Consider the following 24461-nt stretch of genomic DNA (forward strand, 5'->3'; position numbering starts at 1 on the left):
GCGACAGCACAACTATTTTTGGATGTGAAACATAGAGCGGTATCAAGGGTGAGAAGGAAAATCACTTTGAGTGGCAACATGTTTTCTCAAGAGGTTTTCAACGTGGTTTCTAAAGTCTGCTTCGTTTTAACAACAGGGGGAGACAGGGTACAATAGCTGCAGGCAAAGTGATGCAGCTGCACAAAGCCTTCGGGGGAATACAAAGGCTGGAGACTAAGCTGCCAGACATGTTGAAGGAGGGGTCATGTACGTAAATCCTATGTGTTTTTTTTTTGTCTATACCATATTAGGCACAAAATAGGATGCATTTGTACAGCCACACACACAGCAAGAGTGTTGAAATTACACAGGTGCCGTAAGGTAAAGGAGACCTATTCATAATACACCAGTGAGACTTATTTTGTGCCCTCCAGCTTCTGCCAATGCCTAAAGCGCAGTCAGGCAGTCAGCAGCTCATTTTTAACATCCCTGAATGGATGACTGGGAGGCATGGCATCGAGGCCTGTTGGGGGCCTAGCAAGGAAAGTATAAGTACTGGAGCAACTTCAGCCACCTTTTCATGGCACGAGCGAGACTCTAAACTAATTCAATTCAGAGTATATTTACATACTGTAAAAAAGGTGCATCAATCTGCAGAGAGCATTTAAAGCTTTGAATTACATTGTCTGGCTCTGTAGTGGAAATCAGGCTATTGTTAGACTCAGTGCACCAAGGCTGCTGAATATTAATTCTATATTTGTTTTATTGTTGCTGAAACAAACATTTTATATTCAGGGAAAAAGTATAATCTATTAACCATGGGCGTTACTCGTTGCACAGTGTGTAGGCTTTACTGCCTCAGGATTGTGCATTGAGGCAATTCAGCTAAATTAGTGTAGCTTCTATGAAAGAGCATGCCTTGATACTAATCTACAGGCAGTGCGAAATATGAGCTTCAGCTATAATAACCATTAGTTTCATTAATGATATTAGCATTACAATATATGCTGGGACAGCAAAATAATTGGTTTCGGAGGTAAGACTCTTATTATATTCCTCTGCCTCATGTCCATATCCTTAATAATCTATTTCTGCAAGCACAGCTCGCATTTTTATGCAAGAACCAGAATCCACAGCTGGAAAAAGAAGCCAGTGTCGATATACTCTGAAGAGCTATACCACCGACGGGCGCTAGATGGTGGTTCTTAAAAAATAGTGGTGGCTCAGATTTACTCCATTACCATTCAAAAATGTCTGTCTCTGTCTGGTTTTCTTCCAAGAGCTATTATAGCTATAAATGCTGAGTGTTTTAATTAATTTATTTTTTCCTTTATTTTTGTCCATTAAGAAGTTACTAAATCAAATCACAGGATTTTATCGAGCAAACACTTCATAAGGTTTATAGTGTCTGACCTGTTGCATAACATTGCATTGATGTTGGGAAATAAATTCTGTCACCTGTCCACGCCCTCACAAGATCTACTGCAATTTTTTACTTGAAATTTTACACGAGGTTGCTCTCATTCTTGATTGTTTAAAGGTTTGTTCACCATTAGGAAAACATCCAAAATTTCATGGAGAGTTGTTGTCCTCAAAAGACCCTCCCACTGCATAATAATATCTATCAACATGATCAGTTTCTTACTTATCCACACATGAGAGCATATTTTTAATTTCTAAATCCAACATATTTTATGTGCATTCCTCATGTCAGCTTTGAACCTAGTAACTGCAGATGTGATATTTATGAACTTGTAGTTTCAGATGTATGAAGTGCTATTCCAAAGCAGCAGACGAGTGCAGTAGGATGTAATGGTGGTGGAGGTCTGGGCTGATGATGTGACTGTGTTCACATTATCCAAAGTTGGCATTACAGTTGTCAAACACAACAGTATTAGTTTCATTTAGCAAATAGCTAAAATTCCTTGGCAATGATTAATATAACATTTGTTTGCCATTAGCAGGGTGGCTGCTGTTTTCAGTGGTAGCTCTTAGTGATTTCCAGATCACAAAAAAGCAGCCTGAGCTCCCTATGGTGAAAGTTGTGGTTCCAAGCAGAGCAGATTGTGCCACGACTGAAGTCAAAACTCTGGTTTTAACTGGGTTCAGTGTGAACCAATGTGTGATGTTGTACCTGTGCACAGCCTTCGTTATGTACAGTGTATGGTTCTATGTGAGTAAGTGTACCTCTTTTGCACAACATATATCATTATTTTCACTCACAGACTACAGTGATTCTGCGGCTGACAGACAGAGGTGATACGGACACGAGATTGACGCTCTCGCAGCACAGAATCGCTTGGTTATCAGCTGGGGTGAGTTTGAGTTTGAGGATACTTCTGGACTTTTGTGCCACAGCATCTTCTTCCCAAGTCTTTGACAGAACGTCTCCATTCTAACACAAAGATGAACACATACAAAAATCAATACATACAAGATACATTCGCTGTAGCACAGAAGGTAGGACACCATCACTGCTGTTAAGTATGCTCATTTTCTCTGCATGTTATGAAAATACAAAGTTCCTCCACAGATCGTACAGACAATTTACCTTGGTCCAGTGAAGAGTGGCCAGGGGGTTTCCAAACTGAGACACACACTCCAGTACGAGTGTTGTTCCCGCTTTGACTTCCTGTCTGTCCAGACCCAAAATAACCGGAGGCTGAGGTGGAACTGGCAGGAACCAAGAGACACAAATAAAAGTGGACTTGACAAAGGAGAATGGCATGGAGGGTGACAGAAAACTGAAGAAATAAAGATGAGAGAAGAAAAAGAATGTAATAACTCAAACAGAGAAGGGGATGGAGTGACCATCAATAGGATAACATAAAATAGAAACTGCACTGCCATGAGAGCACTCTTGGCAATTGAGGAGGAAGCATCCCTATTTGTTGAGATGGAGCCAATAAATTGGGCACATTCAACATCACTGTGGGATAAGAGGTCCAGATCTGATGAAAGCATTAAGTATTAAGGGAGCAGTGAGCTGGATCCAGTCCATAAAGCAAAATAACAGATGTTCAAACAGTAATAAGGCAACGTGAAATATGAATAAATTACAGCCTCCTTGAATAAAATATATGCAGTAAAATAAATTAGAGGAGGACGGGCCTTTGTTATTGCTGCAATCAGTTTCAGAGAGCAGGCTGCAGACCCTGGGCCAGCGTGACAAATTGCCACCTTGCTAACAATCTAGCTGGCTGAAAATGGCCACCGCGCTGGCTTTGATGGGCTGGCATGCTGAGTAAGACTGCAGCGGTGGTCCCAAGTTCTGCAACACTAGCACTTAGCACAGAGCCCTGTTGTTTAAAACAGAGCAGAGAGATAGAGAGGAAGGGAGGAGTGCTCACGGTTATTGGTGATTGTTAAAACAGCAGCAGCGTCTAATGTGGAGGGGTATGGATAGAGACAACATTAAGGTGTCTAGGCAGCCTGTGGATAATACGACAAGGGAAGGGAGGGGGGGGGGCAGTCACTGCTGAAGGTGTCAGCAGTCCTGCTCCTCTTTAATCAACAACATGATTTAGGCTTGAGAAAAGCAGGTGAGTAGACTCACAGGCCTAAACAATCAATTACTTTAACTGATCAACAGAGTGGAAAATACTAAACCTACTGTGGTAAACAGGAACATGTCACAGTGTTTGTACATTCAACAACAAGTGCTTTCATTGTTGCAACATGAGTAAATAGGGAAGCCAACAGCAATGAGAGAAATAGAGACAAAAATGTCAACTTACCTTTGGGTGCTGCAGTAACAAATTTATTATCATAATGTCACAGGGTTTGTGATAATAACATGAAAGAAAAGGCAACAGAAGCTGCCTCCCTCCTGTCTCAGTGGATTCTAAATTTAATTTGAGCTGATGAGCACAAAAGTTGCTGGGTTAGTTTTGGAGAATTCATTATTATTAACAGTGGTGGCTCTAACTCCCTGTATCAGTTACCAGAAAAGAAATCAGCACTTGAAGCCTTGCTAATATAATCTATCTCAGTTCATCTAATAATTGGTTTATGTGTTTTGATTAACATTAGGGAAATGAGTCTATGGGTGTAAATATACTTAATGATGCTGAATAAAAAAGTAGTTCAAATTTGATTGCAGAGTTAGTGTATGACTGTACCCTACCACAGCCACCGATGTAGACGTTACTTTTAAGTGACAGCAGTCTAGACCTTCTGCTGTGATCATATCAATCCCAAATCACCAGGGGCAGCCTGGTGAACTGGAGGCAAGCACCCTCATGTTTTCTTGAAGTAGGTGTGAGTTTGCCTTCAGGATGAATGTTTCTCCTTGGACCACTAACACAGACTGAGTGCACAAGGCCGGATACCCTTGGGCCTCCCTGAGGTTGGGCTTCTGCGTAGTTGTATTTTCACATTAGTGTGTATCTGAAAGAGAGGGGGTGGTTGTTGTCAGTTTACCGACAGGTTGAGACACTCACAGAACACGCTCATGGTCACTGTGGTCTCCACTGGCCGAAAATGGGCGGAGTTCTTGGCCTGGCATGTCAACTGTCTCCCGTTGTCAGAGCTCAGGGCAGTGACCCTTTGACAGGTGATGGGAAAGGGAACACAAGAGAATAAAGAAAGTTTATATTCAAGCTGCAAAATCTGGTGAAAGGGTCATATTGGAATTATTGAGGGAAATATTGCAATTGCGATTTGCATTTACAATTTCAGTCTACTTGGTTGGTTGTCAAATGAAATGCAGATAAGTCATTTAGACATATTAAGTCCAATATGCAAACTTAAATGCTTAAAAGCTAAGTAAATACCCCCAAAATGTAACAATATTCATTTTACACATCTCTAATAGCAAGTCGCTTTGCTCAGCGTCACTAAATACAGCACCATACCACTGAAGTTTTATTCTTTTTTTAAATGTATTTCTGCAATTAGGTCATAGTAAAACTACATCTGGAACTTTAAATGACAGCCTTTTGTAATTCTAGAATTCCAAAAAGAAATAAATTTAAATAAAAAGTAATTCACAGTTAAAAACTTATGTCATGCCACTTGCACCTTGTAAGCAAATTTTAAAGATCTAACATACGATATAACATACAGCTCTGGAAAAAATTAAGAGACCACTGGATTTCCTCTGAAATCAGCATATCTGCATGTATGAGAGCCATTCCATTCCTCTGTCTGTTGAATTCCAGCACAAACACACCTTATTTTACTGAATAAACACCTGATCCATGTCTTATTTAAGAAGGAGAAGTAAAAACCATTACTGTGGCCATCACTATCTTCTTACAATAAGCAAAAACAGTGCTATTAGTACCGCAAAAGTAATTGGAATCCAAAAATTACTATTGAAAACTACTGGACTTCTGCTCTGACAATGTTCCCAAACTCTGAGGACTGTTTTTTCTATCAGGACAATGCTCCTGGCCTCAGCTAGGTTAATAAAGGTGTGGATGATGGACCACCAGATGAAGACCCTGTCATGGCCAGCCCAATCTCCAGACCTGAACCCACTTTGAAAACTTCTGTAGGAAGATGGATGGTCACAAGCCACGGAACATCACTGAGCTTCTTGAATTTCTAAACCAGGAGCTGCATGAAGTCATCCAACAGCAATGGTGGAGAGCCAAGACACGTGGAAGCTGTCATTTAAAATCAGGGATATTCCACCAAATATTAATGTCTGAACTTTTCCCAAGTTACAACATTAGTATTGTGTTGTTTAGAAATGAATATGAACTGGTTTTCTTTGCATTATTTGAGGTCTGAAAACACTGCATCTTTTTGTTATTTTGACCATGTGTCGTGTTCTGCAAATACATGCTCTAAATAACAACTTTTTATTTGGAATTTGGGAGAAAAGTTGTGGGTAGTTTAGAGAATGAAACAAAAATGTTCATTTTAGTCAAACACATACCTGTAAATGGTAAAATCAGACAAAGATCAGAGATAATTTTGCAGTGGTGTCTTATTTTTTTCCACAGCTGTATGTGCAATTTGTGAACACGTTGTAACACACATTAAAAAATGAACATTCTCCTCATTTGTCTCAGTTGCCTAACTCCATGACAACTGCTTCTTGCCATCTTGTGAAATTCTTTAAAGTTGTTTTTGAAAACATCAGTGCATTTCTTGTCCTTGTCATCTATAGTGGCAACACTGTTACATTAGCTATTAGATCGCACCACAACAGACTCCAGTACACACTTAATGTAAGGACACAGGAAAAGATGCAAATGTTACAAATCTACATTTATATGCTCCACTAAGTCCATCTTATAGTGACTCTAACAATGCAGTAGATCTATTCTGAGCTTTGTTTACTTTTTCGGTTTATGTCTTCTATATCAAATTACAGTACAATGTCAACTGTAACAATCACACATGGCCCACTGCTGTGCACGCTCAGTGTGAATATGAAGAAGGAGCATCAATATTACTTAAGACCTTGGCTGTTCTGCAATAGAGCTGAACAACGTTGCAGCTCCTCACTACCAATGTTATCTCAGGATATGACAAGAGGTTATTATCTTTGACACAGAGGAGACAAGTAGGATAATAAGTAATCTATGGCCCTGTTTAATGTATAGGCACCTGGCGAACCGGCAAGGATCGGATCTGTCTCGCTGCTGGGATGTAATTTTGTGCATTTGACAGAAGCTAATTCAATTGCACAGTGCCAAGAAACAGTTTGCTGTATGCTGAAATTCATTGTACTCGCTAAGACAGTGGGAGAAAATAAGAATGGGGTGAAAACAAGAGAGAAAAAAAAAAAAGAAACAAAGACAGACTTGGAGAGATTGAGCAGGTCGGTGAGGAGAATGAGTCTGGCAGGCGGGCGAACACATACGTTACTTCAGCATGCGTGTTCAGGAGCTTATCCTCTGAGCCAGACATGGTGAAAGACTCTGCACCTGTCAGCTCGACTCCATCTACAAGACACAATGGGGGAAGGCCCACAAAAAGGGAGAATACTGTGTAAATTTGTTCACGTGAACAGAAGGCAGTGTTATTCTCTTGTAGAATGATAAATACTGGAATATGATAAATACGGATATACATGTTTGTCTGCTTGTGTGGCAGCAGTAATACTTAAGCCACAACTGTTGTGCTGATCTGCGTCTAAAATCAAATTATCATTGAGATTCTAGTATTACGGAGGCAAAATAGCATTTACATGTCCTGTCCTGTACATTTTCACAAATAAACAGAAAGTCTACTTTTTAAAAGCTAATGTATGGAGTAGGAGAAAACTGCACAACACCGCTGTAAAATTCAGAAATATACTTTATGATAGATAGGATGGGGGAGTGAATGGCAAAAACTGTAGATAGAGAAATTGCAGGTGTTTTCATATCAAGGATCTTGCATCTACTGTACAGGCTTTGGAAAGTCAGTCAAGTTGCGCATTCAGATGTTCAGGCTATTTCCTCCCACACAGTGTCGACTCGTTTCGAAGAATTTGACACGCATACACACAAATCTTTACCGAACTGGCTTGTTTTTGCTTTCATGTTTGGATACCCAAGTTATGAGATGCCACAATACAGAATATTCTTCAAGTTGCTGCTCCAACTAATCCAGCTGAACATCTATGGGCCTGGCCAACCAAGTAACAGCAGCAATACTAATCATTCCATATCTGTTTTTAAAAATTAATTTAGCAGCAACCATAATAGCTCAAATTGTAGGTCTAAGCAAGTACTTTAACAAGCCATTAAGGAATAAGAACCAAATATTTAATAAAATCATGAATTTATCATCATTGACAAAGTAACAAAGCGAGGAAAAATATGCAGCAGTTATTCAAGGTTTGGAAAAAAAGCCAGAAAGTGTTGTTCCTCGAGGAAAGTGCAAATATTTAGCATACTACACTTTTCTTAATATATGAGAGTACATTACATCCAAAAATGAAATTGATATCATTTTTATTTTAGTTCTAAAAGACATTAATTTATGGAGTGAGAATCCAAAAAAGTAGCAGAGTGAGGTGTTTGTTCAGTGTGATGCAAGATTTTATTAAGATACTGATCAAATTATCAGTCTTTAGCAACATATGTGTCATTACTATATTTAATACACATTTCTGTTGTTTTTTTTTAAACAATAACGTTCAAAATCATTATAGTATTTGATTATTATGAAATATAGGATTAGACATAGGCATATATTTGGAACATAGTTATTTACACTTTGCTATTTACATTCTGAATTTTTGTATACATTCATTTACAAACCTGTTCTTAACTTACTTTAATTGTATTCTTATATATTTTCTTATATATCCAGTTGTAATTCAGGAACAAATTAAATAAACAGTTTTAGAAACTAGAGATATATGTCTTTCATGCTGAGTAATAAAAAATATTGTTTTAGAGAAAAGAAAGAAAAGAAATTGACCTTGATGTTCACTTTTGCTTGACCAGGCCCCTATTTCACATTTCAACTGTTACTCACCTTTGTAAAGTGTGATTTCAGCCTCAGGTTTTGCATCAGGGGCAACACAGATGACAATGTACTCCTTCCCAGCCACCCAAGGTTCCACCATGTTCATCTCAAAGTACGGCTTAGAAGGAGGAACTGCATCAAGAGGACAGCAGCTCTTGTTTCATATTTGTCACTACAACAACATATCATTCATCACATTAATTTTGGGTTAAAATAAGCTGGCGTTATCACAGTTGACTGGAATGTCACGCTGTCAGCTTTTGAGTGATTTACTACAGAGAGGTTTGATGTTCTGTTTAGTTAGAATACAAATTGTGGACAAGAAGAGAATACAGAGATGAAATAGTGATGAAACCGATCCAGTGCTAATCTATCATAGCAAACACCAAACACTTCTCTTCTCAGATCACCCCCAAGCTAAATATGTGCTTTCTGGACTGATCAAAGCAGTCTTCACTTCTCCACTGTTCTACTCCACAATCCTTTTATCTGACCATAAATAGGAATTCCAGCAAAAGAAAAAAAAGCTTTTAACACAAGGGACTGAAAACTGTTTGGCAGTAAATTAAGAAATCTGTCACCAACTAATCATCAAAGACATGTCCTTAGATCTGCAAGCCACTCTTTACCAACACTATCAGTCCAATCATGCACACATTACAAAAACCTGGTTGTCTTATTGTGCCAGCTTTTAGCGAGTGGGAGAGCCTGTAGAATCTGAAACTATGGTTACTGTTAAGGTTGTTTTTCTTTCATCAGAATTCAAGTTGAAGAGGGAGTTGGAAAGTACAGGAAGGATACACATGTATAGGACAGACATGAAAGACTCTGGCAGTGAAGTAAAGACATATGGCAAGACTGAAAAGTGAATGTAGGACAGGTTACAGAGGAGAGCGAGGCCTGGAAGACAGTTGCTGCTGAACTGTGAGATAAACTGCTAATGTGTGGGTATAAACAGCTGGACCACAAGAAGCCAAAGTGGCCGGCCAGCCTGCCAGGCTTTCTCCACTGACTTTTGGCACAGATGAGCAACTCCTGACCACTAGGAGGAGCTGTTGCTGTGTGCAGGGTCGCCCATTGGCTCCCGTCTGCTATTGAGACAGATGAGATGTGGCTGCAGCTTCAAACTGATTTAAAAGAAGCAATTGAATCTGTGTGGACTGTGATGGCTTACCCAGAGCACTGCAGAGGCGCACGTTGCAATAATGAGATGCATTTGTTTGTTTTCCCCCCCTCTTCCCTGAGAAGATGACTGGGCCATGCATCTATTGACAGCCCCTGCACTCTCAATCTACTCGGCCATGCACGATCCACAGAGGCGCATCACTTGTTGTGCTTGAAGAGTGTCTGGCAGCCTAACAAATCCTAAAATAAGAATAATGATATGCTCCCAAATGAGGCAGGCAGGTATCTAATTTCTTCCTCGCTCGCTTATGCTGGCCTATTCCTCTTATCTCTCATTCACTCCATCATCCCTCTGTAGCAGGCTGTGCACACCCCCTCTCCCCACCCTATCCTTCTTGACCACTGCAGTTAAACTGCAGAAGTGAGGGGGAAGGTGTGTTCCAGCTTGGACTGGGAATTACAGCCCAACATCCATCACATCCACTCAGGCAAACCATGTGACCCAATCAGTCCAGTCAGGATGAACTTACACATTTGTACAAATGTGATAGCACACGTGGACCACAACAAAGCACATTCTATTCAATTTACCAGACTTGCACTTGAAGCAAAGAAGAGACAGCAAACACGACATCCTCTTAATTAACTCTTTCTCACCCCAATCTTTGTCTTCTTGCCTGTCTGGTTTTTATCTCATCTTTGTTGCACTCTCTTTCTTTTCTATTTTTGAGCGGTACCTCTGTGATTAAGGTACATATATGAACACAAAAATAGAGAAGCACGCACAGACTTGCTCCTACAGTTCAGACTAGAGACACGAGTCGCGAAATTCGATTCATTACAAAAATACAGACGGATGGATGGATAAGGAAGATAAGAAGCAGATTAGCAGACACACATCAATATGCATAAGCAGCTCTTTCCACCTATCTTTCTCCCTCATTCACAAGCACATTCACACACTCACTTTCCTCCTTTGCACACAAGCACCCAAAGATAAACTTGAGTCTACAGCGCATGCAGATTTGTACGCACAAACACACTGACACAGGCGAGTGAATGTGCAGACAAGCCACATTCATCTTACTTCACTCTAAAAACTGGCGCCAGTGTGTGTGCACAGTCTAACATGTGATATCAAGCTGATTCTCCGGAAAATATTGGAGAAGGCCCAGAGGATACAGCAGTCTGTAAAATGCTTATTATGCTGAATTAAGAAAATAATTCAGACCAGAAGATCAGACTTCTAAAGACCAAACAGACTCCATTCATTGGGTTTCTGTGTGGGAAACAAAGCTGGGCTGAAACCACACATGCATGCACATGTACATGCAGAGAGATGTGCTTTTATACTCATACGTGCAGAAAAAACAGATGCACATGCGTTCATTCATTCACACACACATTGTAGGTCTCAGGTGTGTGATCTCTGGCAATGAAAGCCTCTGAAACAGTGCTCTTTTTTCTGCTTCCCCTTCCTCTCTAACTCCCCCTTCCCGTCTGCGTCCCCTCTGTTCTGGGGAGAAGTGGAGCAGGTGTCTAGGACAGAAATAAGAACCCCCACCCCCCACCCCCACCCCCCACATCACTACTCCCTACCCCACTCTCACTGCCTCTCATCCCTTTTGTTTTGTGTCCATTAAATAGCAGTTACGTTTTTATTTGACAGCGTTCCCCCTCCAAATGGCCATTAGAGAACATGCCAAACACAATATGAACCGACTCTGGAAAATTTACCTTAATGATAGAGTCAAAGTCAAGTTGAACTCAAAGGAATAAAAGAACATGTTTTAGTGCTCCTATTCATGTCTGATTTTACTCCAGCATTTAGCAGAGCTTCCTTCACTAATTGTTAACAACCTGAAGCTGTACCATCAGTCTGTCACTATAATATGCACACCGTCTCACCAGTGTTTAACACATCATCCTCTGATAGGGTTATATCTTGGGCAACTGTCAAAACTTTTTGTGAACGAAGATGAATAAAGTCACCGTATTCTACGTTGCCTGTGCCCCCATTTATAAGTTCTTCCATTATTCATAACAGGGAATCATAAAATGAAGGCTCATTATATACTCTTCAAGCGCTAAACTCATTAGCTACCGCAAAAACCTCAGCAAAGCCGTGGTTCCTAAAATGTCCTCTAACCTCCAACCAACACTGATAATAAGCTTACACACATAGTACCCACACCCACATACACACACACGCGTCTCAACTATGGCAACAGAATGAGTAACACAGTCTAAAACCAGAACACATCAAATAACTGTTTTGAACATTTACAGGAGGTATCTGTACAGGCATGCAGCGCAGTGAGAGAGAGAGTTGTTCATTAATAGGATTAAATGCTAAGGCTAATGGTATAAACCGAAACAGAGGATGTGTCAGGTATGTGACGGGCACAGTGTGGGGTAAGTTTTAGCTGAGGAGGGGGCCTCAGTGGAGGGGGTAGAGGTTGTTATTGTCATGGATTACTCACTGCCACTTGATCTGCCTATTGCAGTAATCCCCTATCTAAGCTCTGCAGGAAGGCAAAAACACATAGGAGTTATGTTGCACCAATGGAAATGTCTTGAAAACATATCTTTGTAAGCCCATGGATGGGGCTTATTGACATTTTTTGCCTCCATCCCTGCTATTTACTGCCTCTGGTGATCCATCTCGAATTAGCCAGTCATGATACCACTCCCTCTGACCCAAGAATCCAATTATACTACCAGCAATCTCTGTTTTGTTTTCACATTCTCCCCCTCTCTCCCCCACTGTATCTCATCATAAAGAGTTTATAGTGTTTTGATTTGATGCAGGGCTTGATGGGATATGGCCATGGTTGACTGGCCAGGGGTGTGGGGCCTTGGGAGCTGTAGTTCAGTGATGGAGAAGTCCACGGGGAACTCATCAGAGACAGTGCACTTCAAAAAGATGCACAGTTTCCAGTCCCAGTTCAGCACTAACAGGAGATTGAATTCATCAGCTCATTATCAAGCTCCAGATTAGTCACGTATTCTGAATCAGTTGAGCTGGTGGGGTGGAACAAATGACCCTTTAGGACTAAGGGTGTAGAGCACTTTTTAAGTCAATTCCTTCTCTTGTTGCCCTTTGTACAAGCACAGCTGCAACTGCCCATCTTCAACAATAAACAGCTGGAAAGTGTTCCCAAAACGCCCAACAAAAACACCAGCTGAGAATTGTGGAGCAGCTTCAGACGTGAACACGCCAGTAACACGGGGCAGCAGTCGGTTTCAGTCACGGTAAATACAACTACCAGCGATCCCTGATGCAACACGTACATAATTCCCACACATTTTGACCTTTTCAACAAAGCCGTAGGCAATCCTGTTGACTTGGCGAATGTGGGCGCACATGCAATAGGCAACTCAGAGGTAATAAATGTGGGAGTCAAGCCTGCTGTGGCTGCAGGTGTATGCCTGCTGTAGGACATGAGACTGCAGAACAGAACACAGCCATTCAAAGGAGATGTCTGCGGTCTATGCCTCTTCCTATCCCACACCACCCGCCATCCCTCCCACCGGCCCACTGATGTCAGAAAAACCTGCTTTCTTCCCAGAGGAGAGTGGGGCTGCTAGGATCGCCACGGCAACCCCCCTCTACAAAACCCCTCTCCATGGTCACCAAAGAGAAAGCCTGAAAGCGAAGAGAGAGGGAGAAATTGTGTGACGAAGAGAATGAGGAGGGGGGTGTGTGTGTGTAAGTAAATGAACTGCTCGCCTGGAGAAGAAAGGTTCTTTTAGAGTTCTTTCCTTGCCACATATGGGCTCACTCCCACAAGCAAGAGGAATAGGGAGAGAGAGATACCGGTTGTTATAGAGTGACAACAGGCTCTCTAACGCAGTCACACAATTACATCTTTTCCAGCTCATGTCTGAGAAGAAACTTTTCAATCACTCCTGTGATAATTTATTCCTGTGCAAGGAGGAGACATGGATCACCCCAAGGCTGCCAGAGAATTTACTGATACTTTATACTGAGCAGCTGCTGGTTAAAGCCATGGACCTACTGGAACATGCAGGGATGACATGGTGCCTGGTAAAGGAATAAATAGTGTTTGAAAAGTTAGTACTGAGTTACTTTCTCCACTCTTCACATATACTTGAAATTAGCTTTTTAATAGAACTATTTAATTCTACTGTACCAAGGACACATTACATTTATGCTCTGCATTCAAATATCCACTGCTTCAAATGCAGCTGCCTTATCTTAAGCAAATTACATCTCTTTTATCAATAGAAATGAATATTAAACAGCTCTTTATATGCTGATTGCTGGTCAGGAGGTCATGCATGTTACTGGAGTACTGAGGATGCTCACTCTGCTTTATTACATAGTACACCATTTTATTGCTGTCGCTGTAATACGCCCCAAAATTCCCTCTTTTTACACAGTTCTGCTCACTTAACATGTTGATCCAGGCTGTATCGGAAATGATTGCTTGACTGCTCTCAGACCGGCCCGCTTGACAATTATAGGTGGCGTCATCTTCCAGTTGGGCATTTTCAATCTGAAGATGATATTGCCCTGGAATAAAGAAGGAGAAATTAATTATTTCTTCAACACATTATACTGCGGTGAGGATCTGCTCAGTAAATACACATAAATAATTAGAAAGAGGAGGAGTGCGTTTTTTCTTCACACTTCACTGAACACAGATATTGTACATACACTATACAAGTACATGTTTCCTGTAGGTCATATTTTGTCCGAATTAAAGGCAATTTCCAATGTCTGAATTTGCAAAATTAACAATAGAACCAATTTGCACTATGATGTTTGGCATTTCAGTTCACTACTATAACATACACTACTATAATATACTCCACTTCTAATATTTGGGGGTTTGATTTTGTTATGAACAGACTATTTTAATTGCAGAGGACTTGGCTGTGCAGGTTATTTTCCCATTTACATGCATGTGGTTGCATATACTCATAGAAGAGACGTTTTATTTCAGAATGAATTTCCGGTATGGTAAATGAAAGCCAATCCGAGATTTACAACATCGACTGAATTAACTGTCTATTAATTGATGCCAGGCAGAGTCCTTCTCTCTGTATCTCTCTTCTGATAGCCTGGCATGCCAACAGGCCTTGATTTGTTTGATGCATTGCCATAACCTGTGGGGATTAGATGATGTTCAGTGTTGGTTTTCCAGCTCTGATTCTCTGGCTCACAGCCTACTAACATGTGCAAAATAGTATCTTGGTCTGACAACCACCCAGGCCTAAAAATGCATGTGTCAAGTAAGCTGGCAAGATAATTAACACCAACCAGAAGCAATTTTCACATCTAAGTTATCATAGAGCGCAGAGAGAGAGAGAGACATTGCAGTTATTAATCATATTCCTCTTTCCTGAAATTACTCACAAATAGTGTAATCAAGTTGCGGTGCATTTATGGAAGAAGAGATGGTGGAGGGCTGCAACACAACTTGCTTATTTATTCATTACTCTGTATTTTTTTGATTGCCATCAACATTTTAGGAAACAGTATATCTACATAGTTATTTTGTCTATGTGAGAAAGTACTATGGCCTCTGCTAAGTGCGCATGTCTATATTGACCTTAAAGCTGAAGACACATATTGTTACATAACTGGGAAAGGTCAACTCCACATAACACAAAATGAAAGTGCAAAGGTATAAATGGATATAGTCTTGTAACATTTTGTGATTCTTTTGTAAGAGCATAAAGGTGTTAAATCTTAACGTTTATGTGAAATAATGTCAACATCCATTTGTGTTGAAAACATTAAAACAATATAGATATTTTGAGATATTGGTTTTTAGTAGTTGAATTAATTTAGACCATCCATTCATCAACACATGATCTATTTTTACATCCTACTCTATATCATGTAAACATTTGCCTTTTAAATGCTGGCTTAAGGTTACATTAAATGATGCATACTGCATACAACAATTGCTTAAGAGGAGAAGAAAAGAATAAATGACAGAATTTATAGAAACACATATAGATATAGATATAGATATAGATGTAGTCTATAGATACAGATATAGATGAACCTGATGTAATTTCATGCTGAAATATGAAACCATTTTTCCATGCGTCTCTGTTGAGACAGAGTGAAGCTGTAGAATCACATCCATGTCGTGCCTGACAAATCTGATCAGTAATTACAGCAATTAATCATGCATTTAACCTCACTACCTGTCTGAACACACCTGTGATTAGACACAAACGTGCATCATCGAGTAGATTTTGTATCGCTTGAAAACACATGGTTGGAATAGATGCAAAAGTCTTGTGTCTATTCATTTTTTTTTTCTTTTTTTTCATTCGTCTGTTTATTTGCATATATTGCTTTATAATGCAGAATGTTGCACACAATGTCATGAAATCCTTATATTTCACCTTATGTTGATATATTTTTATGTTATTCCTGTAGCCTGGTGAAACCAAAGGTGCTGCAATTACTGTAAGTATATGTTGAAATCAACGTTGCCCTCTTGTGTGTGTAAATGTATGATTTCAGGCTTTTTAAAGCATCAATAAACATCACTGACAGACACAATCAGTGGGAGCCAGCTGAGTATCAAGAGCAGTCAAGTGTCATCTTAAATGATTTTTGCTTTTTCTGTGCAGTGTTGAGTGATTGCATACATTCGCCTGAAGTTTCCTCCTGTCGTAAACCAGTGTTGATGGGTTTTTATCACTGACATGTGTTTTGGAGTTTTTGACAGCTTTTGTTTTTGGCCTTCGTTTATGTGTATATAAATCATTGTGATGTTGTTGCTCATGTAAAAACCCATACCTGATGTAATCCTCCATGTAATTTACACACTGACACCTAATCAGCTGACACATGACATCTCAGCACGTTACACGTTTATTTGTGTAATGTCTAGGCATTAAAAAAACCCCTGACTATGTGTGCATGAGCATCTATGGTTCCTGAGTGTTTATGTGTTGTTGACGGTCTCCCATATTGTGCGACAGTGATGTGCGGCTTGTCTACTTGTGAGCTGATCAGGAACAGATGCTCTTCTCTTACTCAGGATTGCCTTCTAATTGGCTATTACTTTTTATAGACTATTGTGCAGAATCTGCAACACACGTTATTCCCTGCTACATTTCACTGATTTGTTGACACTCTGTTGCTTTAATTCAATTTTTTCCCTTTGTCTTTACATGATATTAACTGTGAAGGGGATGTGTGAGAGGAGGCTGCTGACAACCACACCATCTCTTCAGCCCCAGATGCTCTGTGTATAGAGAGCCAGTATGCCATAGGGTTACCATAATGTCCCTTTGCTTTAATAGAGTAGTCATAGAAACCAAAATAATATCATTTACTTTTATAGTAGCCAGTATTGAGCTATACTATAGTATGTTTTCTCGGCTGTAAGCATATACATTACAATTAACACATTGGGAATGCTATGAAAATAAATACGACTGGGGAAATCTAATACTCACAGCAGGTTGTTGTTTTGTTCTATTACACTGTGTAATTATTGTAGGAGTTGGATTTCTATATGTTTTACTATTTCCTCCAGGTGCTTTTTAGTGGCCCTATTTAATATGTTCATCTATTTAGCTTGAGAAGCTCCACTTTAACCCAGTATACCATCATCTATATTCTGTGTGTAACCCTGTTTACCCCTCTTGAGGTTTCCTATCATGCTGTAGCGTGGAAAGCCTGGCAAGCTTCTATCAGGTCCCAGGAGGAGGCCATCTTTCGCCCACTGCACAGTCCCTGAGGCCCGTAACACCTCACACCTCAGCACAGCTGTGGCTCCCATCCGCACTGTGACGTTCCTGGGCTCTGTCCTGAAGACCTGCTGGGCCCGCAAACCTGGAAAGAGGGGAAGGGACAAGGAATTGAACGGAATGGTAGGGTCTGAAAAGGAAGTGGTGGAGTGGGATATGAGCTGAGTTTTTGTGAGGAGTTTTATGGAGGAAATACAAGAAGTAAAGGGAGCATGAAATAAACACACTCCATGGGGATGCAGTCTTGTGGTCTTTTGTCTGAGAAGGCACCCCATTGTGTCTGACCACATTATTCATCCTGGCATATGTTTTATTGATGGGAAACTGCAGTGATACGGCCCTGAAAATGAGTCAATAAAGTAATTACTGTGAATTAAATCGCCCCTTGGCCATGCAGATAGGGTATTGGGTGGAAGGAAAAAAGCATGGGGTATCAGAGACCTCGTTCACCTGCGGTTTTTCTTCAATGTCGATGTCCTACCAGCTAATTCCTCCTGGGAAGAGTAATGATTATCACTTTAATCCCCCTTGTTTGTCATAGGTGGGGTTGACCATCCTTCAACCAGGCTTTTAGGTGACATTCTGTGGTGCACTGTGTTTGAGTCAGGAAGGTAACCTTAAAGCAGACCACCCATGAGCCTCTAGCACTGGAGCTAGGATTATATGATTATTATACATAAGGATTTATGAATAAATTCACATCAGTGAGCCAAATGCAACCGCATAGACCAATTAGTAGCTAATATCTAAGTGAGAATCTCGTTTAAACAATGCCCCACAGAGAAGCCAGCCTGATTCCGCAAGACTGTTTGATTCTTGACCTTCATTGAAGCAATGACCAAGTTGTTTGTGAAGTGCATGCTCTGTTGCATCTGACAACATGAGTGAGAGGCAGAGCTCTCAGATCAAGGCTGAACCAGTCACCTCACGTCAAATATGAAGGGCAAGATTGGCCATTACAAAGGATGCATACAAACAACCAAACACAGGAGTGCATTTGCATACAGTTTACATAAATGAATACTCAACAGTGATCTACACTGCCTGTTGAAATAGTATGAAACTGCAGTAATTCTGTGGTGTGAAAAGTCTGCAGTATGCACAACACCACAGCGTCTAACTTCCTTTTAAATAGAAAACTAAATAAAGAACCCACAAACAAAATGAAAACAAACCCAAAAGTTACTTTAAAAGTTCTATGTTTTTGGTGATTTTAACAGTATACCCTTGTACAACCTTAACCTGAGGGTTTGAAATGACTAGCTTACACCGACTATGGTGGCAAATGTTAGAAAAGTTTGGGTGACATTGCAGTGTTGTTCTTGAGTCAGTTTGCACTCCTTCTCCTTAAAAACAAAAGGTCAGGTTATCTTTGCCTCTACGGCCACTTGCCCCACCTTTAAATAAGAACAATACTAAACTGCTGTATAATCTCTCCAAGATCAAGTTATGTGTTATTTTTCGACAATAATTCACAACTTATCTGTGTGCAGTGCTTTCCACCCAATAAAGTACACCTTTTTTATCTGCCTTTAGATTTAAATAACTGTCTAAAGCTAAGTCGTCCTTTACCTTCATATGATGCAGGTATGATGAAGACATTTCATTATCCTCACTGTTTTGTCCATATTGTGAGAAAACTAGTGCAGTCATCATCATGGAAACTAGTAATGAAATACATGGAAGCAGGAGTAGCATTTTGTCAGTGTTACTTCCTACACTAAGGAAAGTTATATTTTCCTCCTTTTGTTATTGAGTCTTTCAGCAGATGAAAAATAAAAACTACCGTAATAATTCTCATCAAACTTTGTGGAAGTGTATAGCATGTCCCAAGGATTTACTTACTATGTTTTGCACAGATTCTTCCACAGAGATGGACCCTAGATATGGTCTTTTCAAGGAAAATATCTTCTTTTTTTCCCTTTTCTTTTCATTTCTAACATTGTGAGATGGGTGCGGCCTTGGCGGAGGTATGTGCTTTCAAACTGTTTTTCTTCAGTTCTCTGTAAACTACTCAATGCCTGAGGTGAAAATAGGAGGGGTTTACCCAGTCTATGAAAACTGTGCACACAACTGAACACATGGAGACCAGGTTTCCAGATTTCCATTAATAATTCAGGTAAAAAATGTTTCTGTTTGCCTGAGATGTCCTGTTCACAGGCAGATTGTATGAAAAAAAAACTGCTGTTGCTGTTTATTTGTTTGGCTACGTACTAAATACACAGGAAGGATGGACTGGTTGAACCTGAACAAGATTCTCACAAACTACAAACTGGAAATATATATGAGGTGAAAGGTTTTAATTTAGTTGACCTAAATTTGTGGTACATGGAAAACTATATGCTTACCCTAACAGAGAGGGAAATAAGAAAAAGTCAGTCTGGCCCTCAAGAAAACTGTCTTTTTTAGTATACTGAGGTCTGCTGGGGGAGGTAATATCAAACACACAGATGCAAGATAGTTAGACATACTGGTAGGATACTGGACTCACTGGGGACTGTGGTAGAGCGATGGACTCTGAATAAAGTGTAGGACATCATGGACAACACCTCAGATCAGTGGTGGAGTGGTCCCTGGAGAAGTGGGTACACTCTCAATTTTTGCCCCCTTTTTTTTTTTTTGAAGTAGTCCAGAAAAAACGTCCTGTTTTAGGAACAGTGACATGTAAGACTATTCTATTTAGCCTAGTTTACCCAAATATCTGTCAGTAGTATTTGCTCAGTATTATAAAATTATCATGACTCGATCAGGAGCAATTTGTAGGTATTACTGGTCACACGCAGCTGCATAAATGTAAATGTATTCAACATGAGGCAAACATAAGCTAATGTTAGCCTCTAACCTCTACCCCCCTCTAACCTAATTATCACTCTCCGATTTGCTCTGCGGTTTTGCTATCGTGCATGTGATTGGCCATCCCCGCTGTTACTCCACCTACTTGTAGAAGCTACAGTTACCCACTAGTCGGACAGGACAGGAGGCAGTTCGAATCTCCAACCGCTTACCGTAAATTGACAAAATGTTTGCATTTGTTCTGCCTGGGTCACGTCAGCTAGACGGATTTGAATATCAGAGGTGTCATTTACATTTACATGTGTACATGTGTCTGTTTAAGTGCATGCATGCATGCATGTGTATGCGTGTCCGTGCGTGCAGGGCTGGTTCGTGGCATAGGCTGATTACTGATAACATGATAATTTCTCATTAATTGTCTTAAAAATAAAGAAATGAGAGGAAAAAAAACAAAACAACACCCCCCCTGTAATTTCTCAGGTGAGCTCTCCCAGACCAGTGCTCACTGTGTGTGTGTGTGTGTGTGTGTGTGTGTGTGTGTGTGTGTGTGTGTGTGTGTGCGTGTGTGTGTGTGTGACAGAGACAGAGTGGAGCTGAATGACAGTCAGACAGTTGAAGAACTAAACATCCAGGTAAAGGGTGGAGAGTTTATCACCATGAAAAGACCTTCCAAGGCTTTAGCTGCACAGTTTAGAAGCAGAGAAAAGAGGCAGAAAAACAATCCAATGATAGAGGGATGTAACCTTTTATAATGTTCAAAAAATGTTTTATGTTACTAGCAACAGCTAGCTGAACTGAAATGAAGCAAAGTTGGCTAATAATGGAACTGTAGATGAATAAGAGATGAGATATCTGCTAAGGTGTGTGGTTTAAAGCTGCTGAACTGGTTTATATATGTTTCTATCTGGTTTACTGCTGGTTGGCTGGTTTATAAATGTTTCTATGTGGTTTATACATGTTTCTATATGGGTTTTTGCTAGTTGGCTGTTTGATACATGTTTCTATGTGGTTTACTGCTGGCTGCTTTGTGCATCTTCTCTCATGCTTCATGTATCTCCTCTTCGTGCCCCCCCCCATGTATGTGTGTGTATTTGTGTGCATGTGTGTGTTTTTTAAGGGGGGGCACCAAATTCATCTCGCCTAGGGTGCCAAAATGGCTAGAACCGACAGACCATGATTGTTTGCTTGTTTGATCAGCTCTACATGATGTGAAATTATGATCGCAAATACAAAAAAACATGAACTTTCAGGAGTGCTGCCTTGGAGCACTTTTGGGTCCTCACCAATGTCAGAATCAAGCCTACTCCCTTACATGAAAGTAGGTACTCTCAATATGTGCCAATCACTTGAAATATGTTTATTCTGCCTTTCTCCTTCACATTTTCCAATAATGGTGTATCTTTCAAGGAGAAATGCAGTGACCTGTCAATCAACTGGGGTGGCGCTGGCACCTGAGGTGTCCAATCAGGTTCCAGAGGTGGCCGGCGCTAGTTAGCAATATTTTCCTCGGCACGCCCCGCCCTACTCTGCCTCTGATTGGCTCATCAGTCCTCATGCCTAACATTAATCAATTTAATCAGTGAAGGCAGCGAATACTAGCCAATTAGAGGCAGACTAGGGCGGGTCATCGCTTCACCATTCTAGGAGAAAAAATGAAAGAACTGGCTCAGATACTACTTAATGGTAAGCATTGGGGGGATTTAGAAGTGGGTATGCACAATGCTGACTGAAAAATAAGTAGGTATACACCGTATACCCTGGACTACACCACTGCCTCAGATCATCCTCTTCACCATATTTTAACCAGAGATTCAGCTGTAGTGGACGACACCTCACTATGCTGCAAGACTGGGGATCATTTGTCCCCACTGCATCAGACTCTACAACACCTTAATCAATGGCAGATAGACTGAAGACTAGCCTGAAGATTGAAGGTAGACTGATTATTCTGTAAACCTCAAGGGGCAAAGACCTCGGCTCCAAAATGAAGTCGATGCAGAAGTATTTTAAAGTTGTAATATGGCTTACAGCCACTGGGACTGGCACCAAAGAACCTGGCTGCCATAGATTTACATTGAACTTCCCCCAAAAAATAAAACATTTTTTTCCCAGGAGTCATTCTGGTTTCATCTGACTTATTTAGGACCTCCAATAAGTGATCTGGTGGTCAATCTTTAAAATGTTCCTCCATTAATCAGATCTCAGGTTGGATAAAAAGTTTTGATATCTACCATGTTGGGTTTTGATCGACAAGTGGCTGCCAATTAGACTTTCAGTGTTTATGTTTATTTCATGAAACTTTTTTTTTCCTCTGACAGACAGCTTGACTTTAGTTGTGGTTCTACCAATAATACTGTGAAATTACTTTGTTACGCCGAACTTGATGAAGTTTACCATTTTACTGAGTCAGTAGCTTGTGTCTGAGCCCTGGATCTCAGACCTCTGAAACCAATGACTGATGCACACTAATCAGCCATAAAATTATGACCACTGACAGGAGAAGTGGTAATAATACTGCTTATTTCATTACAATGGCACCTTTCCCTGGGTAATATAAATACAACATTTAGTCCTCAAGGCTGATGTGTTGGAGGCAGCAAAATGAGCAACATAAGGAACTGAGTGACTTTGACCTGGTCCATGTCTGTTGTAATGGTAGTGAATGGGTCAGAGCATCTCCACAAGTGCAGGTCTTATTTGTTCCTGGTCTGCAGTGGTTAGTACCAACCAAAAACGGACTAAGGAAGGACATCCCAATATCAGGACAATTGGTCATCTACAGGAGGCAAATAAATCGGACCCATGGAAACCCCACCTCTTTACATCCAGGACTTCAGGGATCTGCTGTTAAACTACAAATTATTTGGTTCTTACCAAAATAAAAAATTAAAACAAAGCAAAAAAAAAAAAAAAACACCTTAGATTAGAAGTGTTAGTCAATTTATCTTGTTTTAAGAGTTAATTTCTTATTTTAAGTGTTCAGCTTTACACTATAATCTTATATTAAGCACAGCCTTATCTTTTTTTTTGTCTCAAATAGGCAGGAAATCTGAAATGAGGTAAAGAACTGTAAAATAAGATATATTACATCTCTTCCCCAAAGTCTCATCAAAATGAATCTTGTTTTAAGATTCAGTAACAAAGTCAAGTTGCTAGATTCAAGTCACACAAAAAGCATCTGAAAGAAACAGAGTTTATTTTTGCTCTGACTTCAAGCATGCACTGCAAAAAATGAATCTGAAGAAATGACAGCAACTAACTTTTTTTTAACCATTTATTGTTATTTACAGGCTTAAAACATGACAAAAATGATAATACAGTTTAACATGACCCTTGACTAATTTGAAAAATAATCTAAAAAATAAATAATATAATAATAATAATAATAATAATGATAATAAAATCTAATATATTCGACCCATTGACAGGTGCACAGTAATGAGATAATCATAACAATGACTTTATCTGTCAGTAGTCATAATATTATGGTTGATCCGTCTATGGTAAAAGGTAAATGGACTTGCAAACACTCACACATTCATACAGTAGTGAATTGGTCACTGAGCAACTTGCAGTTGGTTCTTCTCAATGACACTTCTGCATGTGGACAGGAGTCAGGGGTCAAGCTACCAACCTTCCAGTTTGTGGTAAACCTGCTCTGCCCCTCTGTGGTAAAGATTAAGTAATTAACTTGTTCCAGTTTTTTTTTTTTTTTTCTTATTTTACTTTTTTATCCTTAATCATGCCTTTCTTATTGTAAGATGAAGGACAAAAGATGCCCTAGGAATGAATCAAATTAATCTGAATCTGAACAATGCCAAAGTACGAATGGTCTGAACATGGGTAGTCACAGGTGGTAAAATAGTGTCATTTGGTCATCTTACCCCAGATGAGAAAGAGGACGTGTGTGACTGAAGAGGACATAATCCATGAAGAGAAGAGGTCCATTTCACCTCTGACACTTAATCATCAGCAGCCCTGGAATCTGGATTAAGCATACATAAACATACAATCAGTACACTCATCATCACCTTCTAGATTAACATAGTTGGTGTATGCAGTCTGTTGCTGTAATATCATTTTGAGAAGCAGAATTAAGTCCACTAAAAATACCAGCAATTTGTATTTATCTAAGCAGTAACAGTTGGTTCTTGCTCTACAATCACAGACTTCATGAAACAAGTCTTTTAGCTGCAGGATAACAGCTGTACAGCAACCTAATCAAAAATTCTATCAAATTGACATTAATATTTCAGTATCTAATTTTGTTTGTTCTAATTTGCGCTGTTCAAGAGTCTCACATGTTAACACACATTTTCAACAACCACATCTGCATAGCATTATAGCAGATGTATAAGCCAGTAGCACAAATAGTTTGGAATGTAGTTTACAGC

General features: G+C 39.9%; 1 protein-coding gene across 1 annotated transcript in view; it reads right to left on the reverse strand.

Annotated features, from left to right (window-relative positions):
* The window catches only part of nphs1 (NPHS1 adhesion molecule, nephrin), a 42590-nt gene extending 18575 nt beyond the window's left edge, over positions 1-24015 (reverse strand). Inside the window, exons 1-8 of the mRNA XM_030158357.1 lie at positions 23952-24015; positions 17165-17359; positions 13940-14062; positions 8407-8529; positions 6800-6881; positions 4422-4525; positions 2531-2652; positions 2203-2374 (exon numbers count right to left, since the gene is read on the reverse strand). Coding sequence (XP_030014217.1) covers positions 2203-2374; positions 2531-2652; positions 4422-4525; positions 6800-6881; positions 8407-8529; positions 13940-14062; positions 17165-17359; positions 23952-24015 — 985 coding nt within the window. The remainder of the gene's footprint in view (positions 1-2202; positions 2375-2530; positions 2653-4421; positions 4526-6799; positions 6882-8406; positions 8530-13939; positions 14063-17164; positions 17360-23951) is intronic.
* Positions 24016-24461: the final 446 nt, after the last annotated feature.

This window comes from Sphaeramia orbicularis, chromosome 16 (genome assembly GCF_902148855.1).
Source record: "Sphaeramia orbicularis chromosome 16, fSphaOr1.1, whole genome shotgun sequence".
In the NCBI taxonomy this organism is placed as follows: domain Eukaryota; kingdom Metazoa; phylum Chordata; class Actinopteri; order Kurtiformes; family Apogonidae; genus Sphaeramia; species Sphaeramia orbicularis.